Source organism: Sinocyclocheilus anshuiensis, unplaced genomic scaffold (assembly GCF_001515605.1).
Source record: "Sinocyclocheilus anshuiensis isolate Anshui unplaced genomic scaffold, SAMN03320099.WGS_v1.1 scaffold810, whole genome shotgun sequence".
Lineage (NCBI taxonomy): Eukaryota > Metazoa > Chordata > Actinopteri > Cypriniformes > Cyprinidae > Sinocyclocheilus > Sinocyclocheilus anshuiensis.
In genome coordinates, this window is record NW_015542409.1 from 403,200 (window position 1) to 422,891 (window position 19,692).

A 19,692-nucleotide genomic window follows, 5' to 3' on the forward strand; every position below is an offset into this window, starting at 1 on the left:
TTCCAAAAGAGGACACGACTAGAAATCAGTGGTTAAGTTGTATTTACAACACTGTTCCAGAACAGTTCAAACCAAATATTCATTTGTGTGCAGCACATTTTATGGAGGACTGTTTCCTGATCCTGGGAGAGTAGACTACAATGCCGGCTGTTCTGACTCACAGACTGTAAGTACGTTTTACTTTTAAGGATTTGCCACTGATGATTCAAATGCGAGTTTTGAGCAGTGTAGAGTAGGGCTTGTTGTTTGTCATTTCTCCGATCACAAATGCAGACATGGTTTTATGTTTACGTGGCGCGATACGCAACGCAATGCGTAAAAAGACAGCATAAGTCATTATAATCCGTAATTATGTCCCCACTGGATGCAACAAATGCCTCGTTTATAATGGGTTTGAATGTTTTTGAATCATCTCTCTGGCCGGACAGGGCAACACAGTATGGTAAGGGGTGTAACATTTCCATCACACGCTTGAGGTATTCGGCCAATCACAACGCACTAGATAGCTGGCCAATCAGAGCACACCTCGCTTTTCAGACCGATGAGCTTTGTAAAAATCTACGCATTTCAGAAAGGCGGGGCATAGAGGAGAAACAATAATGTACAGTATGTGGAAAATAATGTGCTTTTTTAACTTTAAACCGCATAAATGCATTTCATTAGACCAAATACACAAAATAATGTTCTTTTTAGCAACATCATATGAACCCTTTAAGACTGCAATAATTCTTGTACATGTCTTGATTAGATTGTATTTTCTAAACATATACTCTTAAATCTATAGAGATGTGTGTCAATAAATCTTTTTTAGCTGATCTGATGTTGCATATCAAATTATTTAATTCTTATACCTGTTAGTGAAGACTTTGCTGTAATTAAACACTTGAATCTCCAGCATCTCGTCGCCGTCCACTTGACTCCCGATTGGCCAACGGAATGCCTGGAAAACAAACCAAACAAAAATCAATCTGTTCAATCGGTTTAAACAGACTATAGACTTTTTCATGCTAATTATCCACATTATATTGGAATAACATAAAATCCAAAAGAGCTCTAGCACCCCACCACACTATTAGGCAATCATTTCTTATCATATCAAACCAAAACTAGACAATTATCAGAATCATTAATGGCATTCCAGTAAAAAGGAAGTGTTCTGCAGGAAATCATTAACAACAAAACAGGAAATCAGCAGCTGAATGTTATCGATACTGTGCCATGCTTGGGAATCTAAAGAAGCTTGTTTAGCCTACGCCTCAGAGTACAAAGATAATTGTGAGATAAAGTTTAAAATAAAACAAATAGTCATATTGTGACATATAAAGTTGCAAATGTGAAATGTTATGCTGTTTTAAACAGGCATCCATAAGGAACAGAATTTAATGTAACTGTTTTTCTCTATCATGACCAAGCTTCAATCTAAATAACACTAGTCACTTGCCATTTACTTGTTATTAACATGCCAAAATTTATTATGGATTTCAGTGTGAATATTATATAGGATATATACTGAAGGATGACCCACTTGCATTCCCTTTTAAACTAATTGTTGCAATCTATGACACTGCAGGAGTCTTTTCTGCGGCTAGGGCTCTCAACAGTGGGATGATGCATTAGATCCCAGAACATGGACTCCCATCTGGCACACTGATCTATACAGACAAACAGGCTGCCCTGAGGGCTGCTGAGGCGTTCTGTTTCACTGCGATTATGGAGAACAGCGGTACTCCACTGCCAGGCTGTGGGACCACAATGTTTCTTGCCAAATAAATCAGTGCAGCGCTGAGACTGGCCAGGATGCTCTGACTAAGGCAATGAGATTTGTTGTTGTGTGGTTAAAAAAGTCACAGAGGCCACATGCAGGTGAATGCGGTTGTCACTTCTGTTTAATCCTCTTTTGAACACAGAGTTGGGTTATTTACAGGAGTGACAGCCGCATTCGACAGGCAAAGTCTTGAAGAATTCAAGAACTGATAACGACGTGTCTACAGAACACATAGTTGTTAATGGCGCTATTAAAAGCATATCAGAGATGTTTGTTTCTCTTCTTCTGGTATGGTGTAAACAAATAATATGGAAAAGACGTACAGTGCATGTCTACAGTACATGACTCATTTGACACATGTAATTACCATTTTAATTAAATGATATTTAATAATAAATTTAAGGAGTTATACAAGACATATTTGTTAAAAAATAACTATTAGGGAAACATTTACATTTAAAATTGACTTCTCATGTAATTTTCCAGTCTTCAGTGTCACATGATCCTTCAGAAATCATTTTATTATGCTGACGTGGAGCTCAAGAAACATTCCTTTTTATTATTACAGTTATAAATAGTCGTGCTGATTAATACTTTTGTGCAAAATTAGATTTTTTTCAGGATTTTTTGATAAATAGATACGTAGTTCAAAATACTTTCACTTTTGATCAACTGAATGTATCCTTGCTGAATGAAAGTATTTATTTCAAATTACATTAATACTTTCAACTAAGAAAAAAATTCAACAGTAATATTTACGTTTCTCAAAACTTTACACTGTGTACGCGACCAGAGATGCTAGAGAAAAACAAGTCTGCAGTAGGTCCAATGCCTATTTCCTTCTCTTTTTTAAAAAGCAAACAGACAGTAACCCTGTAACAAAGAGCAGGGGGAACAAATATGAAAGTAAATACAACATAATAAGGCTACTAGTTTCATCAGTATGCAGAAATGATTAGATGAACCAGGGCAATTGGGTAACAATTTTATCTAAAATCGAACTCCTGGTCTCTTGACAGTGGATGAAACTGCACCATGTGTACATTTTAGCCTCAGAAATATTGCATAAAAAGGACACTTACATCCAGCTGTGCATAAAGACACACATACAGTATCTTTAAACCAAAAAAAAGGGGGAAAATTGCAGTTTAACAACAGCTTGTAAGCAAAAAGTAAGCAAATGAGGCTTACACAAGAAAATAACATATTTAAGAATCTAAGTGAAACTTAATGAAAAAAAAGCTTGGTTGTTGAGCTAACACAAACACCAATACACACGATACACACACACACACACACAAACGCCAATACACACAAACACAAACACCAATACACAAACACCAACACACACACACACAAGCGAACTTCTGTCAACAGGACACCCACAGTCTTTAATTCCAAACACATTAGGATCATTTTTCTATTTGAATGTTATGGGTTCTCATCACAGTATGAGCAGTTAATGCGATGAGAGACATGATTCGCACTAGAGAGTGAGAGATGCATACCAGATGCAAATGCAGGACTACAACTGAACATTTTATAACAATGAAGGGAAAAATGGAAACACGGGAGAAGTTATATGGCATGTATGGAAACTGTGAAGTCATGTCGAACACGAAAGGCTGAAGGGAGGATGTGTGTGAGATTTACTAGAGGTCTCAAACCGCCTCCATTTGCACTCGAGCAGCTGCGCAGTCTGCAGCACAGGTCTATATGCTAAATCTACAGAGAGGAGTCGCTGATGGAGTACTGCAGGAATTGTGCACTTTGCTTAGCTTCATGGTCTGAGCCAAATACCCACAGGGTAAAGTCCAGCCAAGCGCAATGAGGATTTTCCCCTCAAATCCCTCAGCTCCAGTGCAGCATCTACTCCCACAGAGGGTGTAAAATATGAAGAAGAATAAACAATAGGAGATGGAGTTGCTCATTAGAGAGAAAGGAATCACTGGCAGTGAGGGCTTATTTTAAACTCACTCATCTCTACAATCCCCCGTGTACGTTTGGCCTTTAGTACATTTATTATAAAGCTTGAGGTGAGAGGCGGTTCTGAGAATACGGGCAAGAATTAAGAAAAAGAAGAGTTGAGATAGGGGTCATCTCTTTAACCTGCTTCATGCTCCCTGTGGATCTAAACAAATCTGAAAAAGCTATTAGAAATCACTCTCATGACTACAAGCTGTCATATGCTTCAAACAAATGCCAATCAGTATCACACAAGCATACCATTGAGATTTAAAAGCATTTTGTGAGATATTCAATCATATTTAAAATTATCTCATGGGATCGGGATGTTAAAGCTCAGCACAATTATAAATTAATAGTGATGCAAAATATATTGTAGGATGGTAATTTACTTAAAGGTTCATCTTTAAAAAGTTAATAACCCTGTTAAATGTAATCTTCAGCAAATCTTATCTTATTGTGATGCTTAATGCATTTGTAAAATGTTTGATTTTTATTTCTGTCATGACAACTCTCGGAGGGATTGGCATGGTAATGTACATGACAATGTTAATGTATTTGGTCTTGGTGGAATAGATCTGCTACTCTGCTGCTGCTACTTGCGGCAGAGCAAGTACCGAGACTTGCTACTGCCAATACATCCACAACATGCTGCTGTGAGCATGTAAGAAATATTGCTGCTGCAATTATAACATACATGAAATAACCCCCATATAGCGTACATGAATCACCTCATAGCAGATCTATACAGGTGGAGCTGGAGAAGGTGGAGGGCTTCTGAAGCAAGCTGCAACTGCTACTGCAAGCACTAATCATATATTTGAATGTTGAGCAGCGAGCTCATTGGCTAACGATACAGGAGAGAACCAATCAGCTGTGCCATGTAATAATGATGTCATTAGGTCAGATTGAGTTAGACCTATCGGACTGTGCCATCTAGAGTTTCATGCCAGAACTCTGTATTTTTAAAGAGCTTTTTTTGTAATTTATATAGATAAAATAGCACCAAATTTTAACATTGGCCATTTTTCGAGTATTGACCATAACATGAAAATAACTATTGACATATTGCTATCAGCCAGAATCTCAATACATGTATATAGTGCATCCCTATCAATGAACAACCAAAATATTGTGTGAAAATGTAAACAGCTGTGCATAATTCACTTTGTCACCAATAATTACAGAAAATGTTATTACAACAAATCTGTGTCAAGTTGCAACGAACCCTTTACAATAATTAATAATACCCTTACTAATGCTGCTGGCTATGAAGAGAACTGATTAGAAGGAATTACAGTGACTGTGCCCATAGATACAAATCAGATGAGGGATATTTCTGATTTATCTTTCTGGATGATAAGGCTACTGATTAAAAAAATTATCTGCAGCTCAGAGATATTTTTGTAACAGCATTTGTAAGAAGGCTGCATTCATCAACACAAAGATGTACCGCTAGCTCACAGTTCCCCACCATGACTAATTAACCCAGGAAATAAAAATAGCATGACACATTCTCTCACATAATGTTCTAAGCATAAGCTTCACCACATTTTGTTATATTCATGGTTAAAACATGAAATATGGTAAGAAAAATAAACTTCAAATTCAATATATCATCAAAAAAGTTTTAATTATACAAATTTGCTTGTAAAATTATGGTGTTTTAAGGATGTTTAGATGTTTAAGGAAAACAATGATTAAGAAAATGACTGCAATGTGTAGAAAATTGTAATTCAGATTATTTGACGATCACTTCCCAAGTTTGTACATAAACCCTTTAAGAAATAAAAATAAAGTTCAGGACAGGTTATGGAATAATCCTGTTTGAAGCATTTTTATGTCAATGAAAAAAAAGACTTATCTGCCCATCCTGGTGCCAGAAGGTTTGAGCTCATTGTCTTGTTTGACTGGACTCTATTTCACTGGAGATAACTCTGAGAAATAGAGTTCATTCTCAATCTTTCCTCATCTCTCACTCTATTTTTTTTCCCTGGGATACACTGCAGACTCACACAAACCAGAGAAACATGTTACAAATGGATTTTTCACAGATTCTAAACCACAAATATTTATATTAAGCAGTGTTTATATTGTGAACAGACTCATAATAAACTATAAATAATAAATCTGTAAGGGATAATGTACAGGTAGCTATTCAACAAGTAAATAAATTAATTAGATTTTTATTTGATTATGATTATTTTATAATTTTACCTGTTTATTATTATAAATTGTCAATTAAAAAGTACAAAACAATCAGCCTAGCAACAAAACAAACACTGATATATATATATCAGTGTTTGTCTTGTTGCTAGGCTGACTGTATATAAACATGATTACATATAAACATGCATGGTGCTATTGACCAATCAGGGTCTAGCATTTCAGAGAGTCATGTAATAAAAATAAATAATAGTGACAATGTTAAATGATCTCTTTCATGCTAACAAATGTACTACACTATTAAAAACAAAGGTTCTTTATCTCTCCTTTAACATCCATGGAAATTTCCCATGGTTTTATCATCAACCTCAGTCATATTTTACCTACTTGCATTTAATTTCTCCCACCAATGGCTCTCTTATATAAGCTGTGAACAGATGAGCTCTCTGCTCCAGTGATGAAGACATGAGGTGATTTGAGTTTGCAATTCGGCTCTAACAAACTAAGAGCTGCCTCACCATTTAAATGCATGGAGAGTGAATTATTCAATGGCAAAGGATCACACGCTTTGACATGCCCCATCTCCCTCCCCCTCACTTCTTCTCTTTCTTTTTGTCTTTGATTCAGATAATGGAAAGATGCATGAACACTCAACTATTTCAGTGAAATCCATGTCTCACTATTAGGTACAAAATGTGCACTGGTCCTGACATCAAACCGCATCTCTAATCAGCCTGCTCAGTCAAGCCCCCTGGTGTTTTTCTTTCTCGCTCTCGCTTGCCCTTCCACTTTTGCTTCTCCTCCTCTCCTCTCCTACATGTTTATCTCTTTCTCACATACTATATGGTTTAGTCGCTTCTTGCAATTTGAGTTATTTGAGCTTAATTTCTCTTATGTTCAGATTTATCTTCCAACCTCCGTAATGTTTCATTCTGCCACATGAAGACGCTTCCTGACATTAATACAGCAAGTTAAAGCACTTCTTATTGCAGCCAACTCTCAGGAACATTTCAGCTAATTAAGCTTATTAAAAACAGATTGTTTTGATTCACCGCAGTAATCTGAAATGATTTAATGTGGCCATTACTTCTGCGCTCTTCTCTTTCTACACCATATGGCCTCACAGTGTGTGATTTCTCCTGCAGCACCTCAAACATCTCACCCTCTGCAGACTTCTCTAGGTCACCTCACTCACTTCTGAGTCACAGCAAGCTCAAATATTTTCCTTTGCCATTAAATCTCTCAAGCATCATAAGAAATGGAGACATGCATTTACATGCTTGTATGTTGTTTTACAAATTCTAAAGACGGGGCAGTAATGTTAGACTTTACCAGAAGCCAGCAGCACTGTAGTATGCAAGTATGCAGATTGTGCACTCTATGACAATAAGGGAGTTACATGCTAAATGCTAGCCTGTTTTTGAACATAGTTTTTTTTAAATCACCAGAACTTTTGTTCATTTATTTGTCTAAAATCACCTTTATATTGATATTTTACATCAATGGTTCTCTACTGATACACAAAATTGTTGTGATTGGATCACAGATACCAGAGAAAAACAATGCTAAAGCAAATAAATAATTAAAATGCAACTAATCATACATGTGCACAGATGGCATAGAAAAATAAATAAGCTTATTTACTTTTAAAAATGGATAAGAAAATCAGAACCAGTTGAGAATCACTGCTCTCCTGCTCAATAAATTCAGTTCACAGGTGGACTTAAAACAACAAATTAATTTGCCACCTTTTCATTAGTGATCTAAACTGAAGGATTATCATTCTGTGCACAACATTTGTTCACGCTCCAAATTAAAAACACAGCATCTAATGTGAAATGTCAAGATTTCACATTTCAGAAAAATGTCAGCGTGAAGCATGTAGTTTAAAACTGTTGGAAAGCTGAACAGAAAGAATAATTAGACTGACAAAAGAGAGAGATTGGCGCAATTTGGTGCTTCATTGGGCCATTTGGGAGAATGATCATATTAGATGAGATCTGCTGGTCATGATGAGACAATTCCCCATAAGTATAATGAGAAAGCAACACTTATTTCTTCATTGAGACACTGATGCAGTGTGATAGGCATAGCTGAAGTTTTGTGATGGACATGAACTATGGGGGCTACCTTTGTATGTTTCAGCAATAACAAGCTCCAGCAGAGAGTGTTTGATTATACAGTTAAATGCATGGGGGAGTAATAGGGCGGGGAAAATTCAGTTTGTCAGTCGTCGCATGTGAACATCCTTAAATGCATATGCATGCATTAATACAAAGAGCAGCAGTAGTGCTATATAATAGCATATTTTGCAGACACATTTTTAAACAAAAAAGCATTTAGGGACAAGCATTCATTTTTTAACATACTTTTATTGCCTTATATTTATTGGTTATATGATGAATTCCTGTGCAACTATGTCATCACTTCAAGCATTCACTCATTAGCATTCATAGAAAATGCATTTCACTATGCCCATATTTTAGTCCTGGTATATAGTGTTTCCCAACATTTATTGTTTTACACACCCCCACAGCCCCATTAGTAAAGTTCAAGTAACCTTTCTTCAAAACAAAACCAGAAATATGTTCCTTCACACATATTAAAGAAGTTTGAAGAAACATTAACTATTAAATTAAAAATAATTGACACTGTGAAAGAAAAACAGCTCACCACACAGCTTTTTCTGTATTTAATAAGACATCTGAGCTTGTTTGTCTTCTACAAGGACCAATCCCAGAGAAACTGTCTCTGAAAGACCTAACACATTTATTTATAAATAAAATCCAGATGGCATGTTTATACCATCTACCAATAAGTCAAATCAATTCCATGTACGGTGGAACATAAATAGCATAGAAGCTCATGACCGAAATATCTCCCACAAGCAAATACATTGGCATTTTTACAAATTGTAATGCCAAGTTATGATTTACAGGTGAAAAGACTTACAAGTCTATCAAAGTTAAGTCAATATATTTCCAACCACTCTTTGAAAGCTGTTTAAGAACTACCTGGCTTTCATATTCCCCTGGTTTTAGACATTACAAGATTGGATAGAAATTGCCAGCCACAAAGGATTCAGCAAAGTCTTTCTCCATCAATCACTCCCTTTTTCTTTTACATTTGCCATTAAACTGCTAAACTAAAAGCAATAGAATCTGTACACATCCAAACAGTTTCATCCACCACAAGAAAAGCCTTAAACAGTGCGAGACGTTCACATCAGCTGCCGTTAACAACAAAGTTTCTTGCTGGACTCCTGCAGATAAAATCAATGTTTTAAAGACAGGCACTCCTGCAGAGCTGATGTAAAGGATGGCAATTTTGCACATAGCTGCAGCAAGCGTCTGCTTTGAACCTTGTCTGTCCATCACAGTCAACATCAGGTTGCAGACCTAAAGCACTGTGCAACAGCACTGCAATAATAAGCCACACAGCATTGAGAAGTGTTTAGATGTTATTTATATTACATTAAAAAAGGAACCAAAGATTGTGTAGAGAAAATGAAGCATTTTACTATGAGAGCAAGACATATCCGGTTAAATTATATTATTCGGTTTTGTCTTTGCCAGCGTCTGTGAGCTTGTTGAAGATAAAATGATAATTGCTCATGCATAAACAATATCTGGGTCCATTCTGATTCAAATGAATAGTCTATTTGAGAGTGTACAATGAGTACAGCTGGCAAGAGTCCTGAAAGGTGTACTCAGCTGCACATAGCAGGATTAGAAAACAAGGATTAAAAACTGCTGTTTGGTTGTACTGAGATAGTAAAACTGAGAAAACAAGTGATGGGATACATGACAGAATGAGAGAAGCAGAATTTCATAACAAGTATGTTAGTAGAGATGTAGGGAAAATTCGCTTAAAAGAACAGTGCACCCAAAGATTACAATTCCGTAATCATTTACTCACCCTCATTTTTGTTTCATGAGACTTTCATTTACCTTCAAAACATATACAGTATATTAATGAAACCTGAGAGACTTCTGTCCTAACATTGAAAGTCCACAAAACCAAAACTTTAATGCATCAAAACGTGAACAAAAAAACATTGCATTAAGCAATAGATCTGGAATGAGGAACATGAGGGTGAGAAAATTCTGACAATTTTCAATTTTGGGTGAACTATTCTTTTTAACCTGTGTACGAATGTGCATACTTCTTGCTATAAAGTAAGCAATGTCACATTAGTAGACTATGACATTCTATGAAAGTATGGGAATTTAGATGCACCTTGAGGATGAACTGAGTTTTCAAGCCGCCTGTATTGTTTTAGTTCTTGGTTTACTGAAGGAATTATGGAAAATGGGTAAAAGCACAAATATGAACCCACAAAATCTGTGCTAAACGCAATTTATGCAGCACAAAAACCCATCTTGTTTGTTGGTTCTATGTTGTGCAGATGCAGCAAGCTAATCTGGAATCTGGCATGTAGATATTCTGTATCGGCTACTTACAATGCAAACCGTGCACAATTACAGTGTGTCTGAATATATGTCCAGTTATAATGCTTTTTGATTTGTCATTGATCTTCAAATGATGAATAAAAGCTGTCATGATCAAAAGAAAATGTACACAAACATCTCCTTTAAATAAAGTCTGTTTACTTTCTGTTTATGCCCTGCTTACGGTAAATGTCAGTGTTAGGTACATTAAAAGCCATATTACTTCTGATGTATATGAAACCTGATCATGCCTGCCTGATAAACCTGAATAGAAAAACAATGCTGGTGCCAAACACAAACATGCTTTTAAATAAAAGAGAAGATAGAAAGAGAGAACGAAAGTGAGAGCAACAGCATCTCCTACAGTACTAGAAGTGTTGTCTTGTGGGGTTTGGTATGAAATCTGTGATGTAATCACAAGTGGCGAGTGGGTTCAGTAGATTTGAAGTGTGTAACGGCCCTGTCTAACCGCCCAGTAATGATTAAACTATTACCACAAAACTATGCGTGAGAGATTGAAAGGAAATTAAGAGGCTGGAGTTCAACCAGAAAGGTCATGGGGCTTACATGGAAGCAACAAAAAAACTAATTATGTTTCCCGGACCGCTTAGCAGAAAAAAATTTCAACTTAATTCTTCCACATTTAAATAATCTCAAATAATTAGTATTTTTGTTTTGTTTATTGCTGTACTCACTATGAGTCTCTCTCTCTCTTCTTATCTTACAGTACACACAGTGGAAACACCGCCTTCTCTATTAACATAGACAAAAGACCAATCAGCAAGAAAGGAAGCAGCACTTAGTTTTTAAATAGAATCAAAAGAGCATTTTCGTAACGCTTGCTGTTTGCAGCACTGGAAAAAATCAACAACCCCCTCCAAAGGTGAGACGAGGCTAACACTAGTGTGGGAGTCCCCATCACGACTGACAGCAAAACATAATTGAATTTCTGCCTTCTATGAGGATATAAAAGTATTTTTTTAAAACACTAAACCAGCAAGTTATTAATAATGCAAATAAAAACCTCTTTATTGGTACAAGATCAGAAAATATTTGTGGGGGGACACACATCCTCAAGTCATATTTACATTATGATTTACAGTATGACTGAGAAAGTAACAAAGCTTTTCTTGCTATTAACCTATCAAATCTAAGTATGAGACTTGGACCTGCAGGGATATTTTGGAGTAAAGAAAGCGATCATTCAAAGAACTGAATTAGCCTAATAGAAATTTAGCTGGTTTATCCACAAGCTTATTGCCACTTCATACTGCTGTGTTGCTTGCCAGAGGGTCTGTGCAAATAGCATTAATAGGATTCAGTGGGGCTAAATGTGATGTGTTTGGTCACGGTTGAGCGGGTTGATTCCTCGAGTGATTCCTTCACCACATCCTCTCTCGGGGAGAGAGAAATCAAATTTGTAGTGTATATATGTTTCGCTGCTCTGAGGTCGACAGTCTTAGTGTCACGCTTGAACATTCTTGAGTTAGTAGCCGAAGCTGAAGAGATAGCAGGGGGAAATACTGACCTGCTCAAACCGAGCTTCATCCTCGCAGTTTTCCAGCACCCGGGAGAAGAAGGAGAGACCTGCATGGAGAAAAACTAAGTTAAAGGTCAATATGGAGCATAGCATCAAAGCAGTGCTATATATAAGAAACATTGTGTAATATAATAAAGACTGCAATGTCAAATATTATAAATCTTAACAAGTAAAACTCTGTGGGTTCGTGTGTGTGTGTGAGTATGTATATATGTATGTATATATATATATATATATATAGCTCAGTTTGGATTTAGAATTAAATACATGAACACACCAACTTATGCACACACACACAAGCATACACAAACACTTGAACACAAGAGATATTGCACTTGAGCAATTCATTCATGTTTTCTGGCTGAGGCACACTGGTAGATATGTTTAAGAAAGGTAAATACTTAAACAATCATTACTTAGGGCCTCTGATACTAAAATAAACGCACAATACAATTCAATACAATGCTGCTTGTTCTCATTCTCTTCCCAGCCATCAATTTTTATAATGCAAATTCGCCACATATGGCAGAGAGAAATACCTTTTTGTTTTGTTTTGCTATTATAGTTTTATACAATCATACCATTGTCTATTGTTGTCTTGATTCTGTGTTGAACAATTGCACTGGTACAGGTCATGTCAAAAAGTTCTTAAATAATAAAATTAGTCTGAATTATGTCATTTTGAAATAAGTTATGTAATCTCAAAATACAGACAACAAAATTCTCTTAGTCTCAGAGAAACAAGCAGCATCTCATCTCAAACTCATTGCTATCTGCTGTTGTTCACATAGGAGCTTTTTCCCCAGGTAACATTTACATCTACCCTCTGTACACAGAGCTGTAGATCACAAAATGCAGAGCTGGTGAGGATTTTTTTTCTCATAAGTCATAATAGGAAAACAAGAATTGATAAAAGTGTGATGAGGAAGAGTTTTGAATTGTGCAGTACTGATGCCTTAATAAAGAGAGAACTGAGGGCAAAAATCACAAGGCTCACAACCTAGATTTAAAAACACTTTTCCTTGGTGACAATAACAAGAAGATATGGATATAAGCTCATATAGCATGCGTAAACTAGGCAACGAACTAATAAAAATTGATGGGCAACCTGTAAAGCAACAGAACAATCTTGAACAGTATTTTCAATGATGTACAGTCTTCACAAGGACTTTTCAAATTCCAACATAATCACATCTGAAAGTCTGAAAGCCAATATATTCATACATTCCATAATTTTCTATCTCTGCTGAAACATTTTTATTGAGATTTTTCATTGTTCTCAGATCCACTCGTTGGTACTCAATCTAAGTTATGCTACCCACAGAGAAACAGGACACAGCTCAGTAGAGCCCTTCCGCTCCAGACAGCCTAGATCACTGCACACTGGGGCTGCTGAAGATTAGGAGAACGCCAAAATGGGAGGGAAGGAAAGGGTAGCAGGAGAGCTGATAGTCATTGCCATCAGAGAACGTGGGGGGGGGGGATGTAACAACAGGACCATGCATCAAAATGACTTATTATTTGAAGTGTCTCAATCAAATTACAAAAAGAGCAGACCGTCACAGGACCATGCATCAAAATGACTTATTATTTGAAGTGTCTCAATCAAATTACAAAAAGAGCAGACCGTCACATTCTACATCAATTCTCTCAAAACATCCTTCTGTAAAAAGATTCCTATTAAAAATGGAAGATGTTTACTCCTTTCTCTTTTTTTATTAGCAATAAAATGTTGTTTGTCCTAGCTCATTTCTGCTCCATTTAACTAAGGCGATTCTGTAATATACCTTTTTATATGCTAGAAACACATAAAACTCCACACATATCTCTGGCTGTATTTGTCCCAACCCCTCTCTCTTACAAACATACACAGAGAGCATTTATGAAAAAGAAAATAATTGTGCAGATGAACAGTGAGCAACTGTCCAAGGTGCTGAAATACACAATACAGATGAAAAAATTAAAATATAAAGAGAAAGAGAGGAGAGAAACAGGAGAAAAAAGTCTTGTCATTCATATTCAGTGTCTTTAAAGCCACATTTACCTGACATGAAATCTAATGGATTGCTGAGGCAAGCCTCACAAGACAAGATGTAATGAGATAAAACAACCCAAAGTTTAAGCAAATTTGGTTCACTTTTCACAATTCACAACTTTATTCAGCTTTAATACTTCTGGGGACCTTGAAGACAGTTTTTGAAAAAGAATCCCAGCAGCATTGCTTGAAATTAACAATTAATTAAACAGTACTGCAGTGAAAATTGAGAGCCTACATATAATGAAACCAGCTCACGCTTGTGTATGAGGAAATAATGTAACTATCTATCTACCAGCAAGGGAGTTTTTAATCATCTAAAGCGATATTAAAAAAAACCTCGATGTTCTTTGATAAAGACATGCCGATTTAGAATAACTGTATTTCTACAACTTTTCATCAGAGCCTCACGTTACACACCACTGCATGATATATATAAAATGGGATCAATATTAAACCTACATATGTATATCACAAGATGCTTAATATACAGATGCACACATACTAAAACTCACTGGACATTAAAATTATTGCTCTATACCTCTGAAAGTCACTTTAGCGATGCGGTCCCCCTTTCCACGAAGCTCCGTGACAGTCTTCAGGTACACTACTAAAGCCATTTCAACTTAAAATGGAAAAAAAAATCAAAAGCCTAAAATAGAATAAAAATCAAAATGTTTCATCACAAAGATCGCGGATCTATCTTGAACAACGCTGCATAACTTTTTATAAAATCATGTCCTAACTGCTTTTATTCGTTACATAAAAACAAATGGAAAAAAAATCAAAAGCCTAAAATAGAATAAAAATGTTTCATCACAAAGATCGCGGATCTATCTTGAACAACGCTGCATAACTTTTTATAAAATCATGTCCTAACTGCTTTTATTCGTTACATAAAAACCGGAAAAATCCTCTTATGGTACAGGCTGCATCCTCTGTGCGCAATAACATGAAAAGAGTAATAAATAATTAAAGAGCTTTCATTTTCTCTCTCTTTACTATGCGCACATGTACACTCGTCAGATCCGCGCCGCACGAGCGCAATGTGATGACGGATAACGCCAGCAGGGGGCAGTCGCACACAGTCTAAACTCTTTCTCAGGGGCGGATTCTTGCAGAAACCAAATACGCCCCAAAAGCTTCTTACCAGATTGATCATTGTTCGAGGCAGAAGCATAGTTTTATATATTCTGTATAGAGTTAAACTGACAGATTTAGCTATTAATAAAAACGATTATGCTAGTCTATACTGAAAAAATGGTTGCCAGGCAACCTTTTGTTGTCTTATCTGCGGTGCAGGTCAGCTTTGACACGCAGTAGCTTATGAGCGGATAATATTCATAGCATTATTATCTACTCAGCCATGACTTTCAGAGGAAATGGTACTCCTATTACGCATAACAACACAGTATACATCCCATCGTCTCTGATGCCCGGGTAAAAACATAGCTTATTTCTTATTTTGTGTGCAGGGACAAAAGAATATTTGTCCCCTTGAATTGATTTTCATGAGTTAACGTTAAGTTTTGACATTCACGGAGTATTGTTCTTTTCAAACGATACAGAAAATGTGTGCTGTCATTTAATGTTAAATATATAAACCCATTAATTGATAGTGAATTGACATAAACTAGAATTAACAATTAATTATGGCTGTTACCATTACAATCTTACCATTTTACCATTTCTTTGGCATTTTGACCCTTGCTGTGATTCATTTCTAAACCTGGTGCAGGTAAATCATAAAACAATATTAGCCTACCAATATTGTATCAACTGTTAATTGTGCAATTGCTGCATCATTAAAAGGTACTGTGGACACATTCCCACTACTAAATTCCTGTATGGGGAGACTTTTGGCAATTCGTCCCTAAAGTACTTCCAAAACATCCGAGCTGCAATGATGGCCTCTAGCAAAAGCTCTTACAATAGTGTGCCTCTGAGCTCCCATACCCAAGACAGTATCTTACCCTACTGGGTCCGGAACAACATTGATTTCAAAAGGCAGAAGGAGATCAAGGACTTCAACATGGTACGAATGAGAATTAAGGTGTGATTGTGGATCATGTTCTAAACTACTCTCTTTTGTCTCACTGATTAGTCATGCTTATTTTGGACTTCTCTTTTCCCCAGTTGTCACAGAAGCACAGGGAAAATTACAAAGATAAGACTGGCACTGTGCAGCCTGTCAATTACTTTGTCATGCCAGAAAAAGAGAAAAAGGAGCTTGGAAGATCCCTCCAGAGTGAATGTAAGAAATGAACTTTACTAAGCCATCTCAGCTATTAATTAAAATAACTATTTTACATGTTATCTTTTAAGTGAAAACCAAGAATTAAGTATCTTCAGTGTCTGCCTATATGAAACATTTGAATATATGATATTTGTGTGTGTGTGTGTGTATGTGTGTGTGTGTGTGTGTGTGTGTGTGTGTGTGTGTGTGTGTGTGTGTGTGTGAATTATGTATATAATATTTAATTATATAATGGACCTTTTTCACATTTCCGGGTTTCTCAGCAGCGGAAGTCGTCATAGTTGGGTTAACTTGAATAGCAGTGAATGGGAGAGTACCACAAATATAATTTTTGCATTCCCATTTGCTCAAATAGCAAAAGAAAAACTCCACGATAGTGTTTTCATGACTTTCAATAAAAGGAAAAAAATTGAGAGAGACTGATAACGGCTGTCAGAAGAGAGAACAATGTCAAATTTACCGTCCCTCCCATAGACGCTGCATAAGAAACACCCTCGCATTCGCGTAAACTGTTTTTTTGTAATTTGATGCAAAGGTGATATAATTCAAAGAATAGTGTTATAAATGTAGATACATTTTTTTTTAAATACAAATGAAAAACTTTTGAGGATTTACGATGCTGATGACCGTTAAACGCGTCATCACAGTCTTGTGAAAAGGGTCCATTGTTTAAATAATTGATTGTTTATAATTAACACACATTAAGAAACGAAATAGGGCTAATTTTAAGTGTAATCTCTAAAAACTCGTCTTGGGCTCTCCTATTCCTACACCATCTCACACGGCTCTAATTGCCTCTTTCATGGTCCCCTGAGACAGTCAGAGACTATGGCGGTCCAGTGATTGTTTGTGATGGATTCTTATCTGCTGATGCATTACTCAGGGTTAACTGTACTTGGAGCTCTGCTGTCTCTAGGGGTTTTATGTTCAGTTATGTTCACATTTAGCTGCTGGGTAGTTTCTGGAGTCATAAAGAATTTATGTACGAGTGAAACTAGAGCTGTTGTTGTTGTTTTAAAATATTGTCTCCTTTTCTTTCCTTCTTGTCAGTTAATTAAAGACCATGCCATATCAGATGGAAGTAGCAGTCTGATGAAGTCTAATGGTGTCCACCACAAACAAGTCTGCCTCAAGGGATCACTAATTACATTTATTGTGTTTAAGAAATAAATGAGGAAAATATGTTGCTCTTTTTGTGCCTCTTGGATTATAATACATAATTTATGTAGTTGCATACATCCATAGGAATGTCTTTATAACATAATGTTTAAAGGCCAATCATATGATATGATAATGTTCCACTGGCTATTTGTTCTTTGCAGTGCATGGGTACCCTACACTTTAAAATCGTAGTTTAGACGTTGACCTATTTCATAAATAATTTATTTTAGAGGGTTATGTCTTCAGAGAAGCAGCTGAGACACATTAAATAAAAAAAAAAATAAAATAAAAATGGACTCAAATGTATTGCCTTGCAGAAGTTGATGAAAATTAAGCAAAAATAGCATAATTAAAAACATGCTGACTACAGTGAATCGCAGTAGGCAGGAGTTTAACCAATTAGAAAACAGCTTTCTGAGATGAGAGACTATATGTGTAAAAAATATAAAAGACTTACAGGACAATTTTTTAAGTAATAAAGCAAAATGGCACGTAATGTATTTAGACTTGGCTTTGTGAGAACGTCAATGGATGTTAAATGACAGAACTGGTATCATCTGAATCAGCAGGTAGGCCTACTCTTGGTTAATTTGACATAGGCCTATCTTTGTATTTTACGTGAATCTGCAGTTTGAGATAAGTTTCTAATTTCTAAACAACGTTCATGTGTAGCAGACAAATACGTGGATATTTATATTAGATCATGAGACAAAACTCAAATGTACAGATGAGATACAGATGTTGAACGAAACTAAACAAACTGAAAACCCATACTACCTCAACTGACGATAACTGCTGTTTGACTGTATTGTTCCTTCGTGGTAGTTTTCGTAGAAACGTTTTGGTTACTCTTTCACATACTTTTTGAAAACTGAGGGAGGTGGGTACACTGCAGTGGTACTAGCCTATCTAAATTGCGCTCATGCTCTTTGATTTTCTCGTCTTGTATAGTCCACAGAAATTTGTGGAGAACGCATATAGAATTTATTAACCATGATTTTAGAGCTGAATATAAATTACAATACTGATACTGAATAAACACAATAGGCTACTTATAACACAATTACGCTAATTAAGTAGGCCTATTAACATGTAGCTTACAGAATGAGGTTTGGGTAAACAGGCTATAAAAATAAACGGAGCACGATAAGTGAGTTCTACATCAGAGGAAGTGTGTTTCCAAAGATTTCCATCGCCTTGTTCTGAACATATTTGGGTATAGCCCCTAGTCCCATTCGTCCCCAGAAGAGGGAGACAACGTCTGAGAAAGAGCGCACAGACTGACGGTAGCGGGCAACTGAGCATCAGAGCATCCCATAGCCTTCCTTCCCTCAGTGTAGCGGATCGCCGTAATACTGAAGCACTATCTGCAATGTCTCCTGCACGGGCACGAGCTCTTCTCGGGCTCCTGATCACACTTTGCACCCAGAGCCCACTACTGTCGGGTAGGTCAATCTGCTTATCTCTATTTAAATAGTAGGCTAATTCACAAAATCAAACATTGTATTTTATTAGAATTATGTAGAATTGAAATTTAGAACTATTATAAAACTATAATTCGTTAAGTATATTTGTCTAGTATACTTGCCAGGGCTTTCTGTAATGACGCTATCATCTTGTACTGTAAAGATTATTATTTCATAAGCACTTATGACAAATAGCTCTATTGAATTAATCACCTGCTGTTTTTGAATCTGGAGGTCTAAGTCCTGTTTGTTTTATCACAGTGTGCGTGGAAACCATGTGCCAAACCTTTATTAAACATTTCAAGCAGCACTAATGCATAATGGGTGAGACAGTAGCCTAATTGAACATCTGAACCACAGGCAGGTGCACAAACTTCAAAAAGTGTACTTGCTTTGCTTTAAGTTTTTAAAGAACATTCAAAACGTTTTATTTTTTAACTATTTGAATCGGTTTCAAAAAGGTGATCATAGAAGTATGACATCTAGGCCTATATCTCTCTCTCTCTGTGTGTGTGTGTGTGTGTGTGTGTGTGTGTGTGTGTGTGTGAGAGAGAGAGAGTGTACACATATATAATTGAAATGCTTACTGTAGAACTTCTTAAACTGATGATGGTGATGTCACCTTTGTAGTTAAATTCTGTAGCTAATTTAGTAGAGGTTGCCAGGAGTGCACAACAAACACAGAATATTAATTTCTGTAGCCAACTGTTAAATAAGATATTTGAATGATGCATATATAACAAAATATGACCAAATTTGGATTCCCAATTGGATTTCCAGTTGGATTCCTGATACAGATAGATAGATAGATAGATAGATAGATAGATAGACAGACAGACAGACAGACAGACAGATAGATAGATAGATAGATAGATAGATAGATAGA

The 19,692-nt window shown here is 36.2% G+C and overlaps 3 protein-coding genes across 3 annotated transcripts in view; 2 read left to right on the plus strand and 1 right to left on the minus strand.

The window, feature by feature from the left end:
- LOC107693216 (otoferlin-like) overlaps window positions 1-14,650 on the minus strand; it is a 53,445-nt gene extending 38,795 nt beyond the window's left edge. Inside the window, exons 1-3 of the mRNA XM_016492509.1 lie at window positions 14,464-14,650; window positions 11,876-11,934; window positions 852-940 (exon numbers count right to left, since the gene is read on the minus strand). Coding sequence (XP_016347995.1) covers window positions 852-940; window positions 11,876-11,934; window positions 14,464-14,542 — 227 coding nt within the window. The 5' untranslated portion in view covers window positions 14,543-14,650. The remainder of the gene's footprint in view (window positions 1-851; window positions 941-11,875; window positions 11,935-14,463) is intronic.
- Window positions 14,651-15,182: 532 nt separating this feature from the next.
- Window positions 15,183-17,292, plus strand: LOC107693206 (UPF0573 protein C2orf70 homolog A-like). The gene is made up of 5 exons (XM_016492494.1): window positions 15,183-15,193; window positions 15,270-15,362; window positions 15,735-15,957; window positions 16,059-16,176; window positions 17,230-17,292. The coding sequence occupies exons 1-5, from the start codon at window positions 15,183-15,185 to the stop codon at window positions 17,235-17,237; spliced, it is 453 nt and encodes a 150-aa protein (XP_016347980.1). The 3' UTR covers window positions 17,238-17,292.
- A 1,395-nt stretch (window positions 17,293-18,687) lies between these two features.
- The window catches only part of LOC107693219 (fibronectin type III domain-containing protein 1-like), a 35,358-nt gene continuing 34,353 nt past the window's right edge, over window positions 18,688-19,692 (plus strand). Inside the window, exon 1 of the mRNA XM_016492511.1 lies at window positions 18,688-18,785. Coding sequence (XP_016347997.1) covers window positions 18,713-18,785 — 73 coding nt within the window. The 5' untranslated portion in view covers window positions 18,688-18,712. The remainder of the gene's footprint in view (window positions 18,786-19,692) is intronic.

What these genes read in the sequence shown, in the direction of transcription:
- LOC107693206 (XM_016492494.1), top strand. An exon ending in CCATCGTCTCTGATGCCCGG is followed by an intron (nt 15,363 to 15,734) that starts GTAAAAACATAG and finishes CATCATTAAAAG; the next exon opens with GTACTGTGGACACATTCCCA. An exon ending in AGATCAAGGACTTCAACATG is followed by an intron (nt 15,958 to 16,058) that starts GTACGAATGAGA and finishes TCTTTTCCCCAG; the next exon opens with TTGTCACAGAAGCACAGGGA.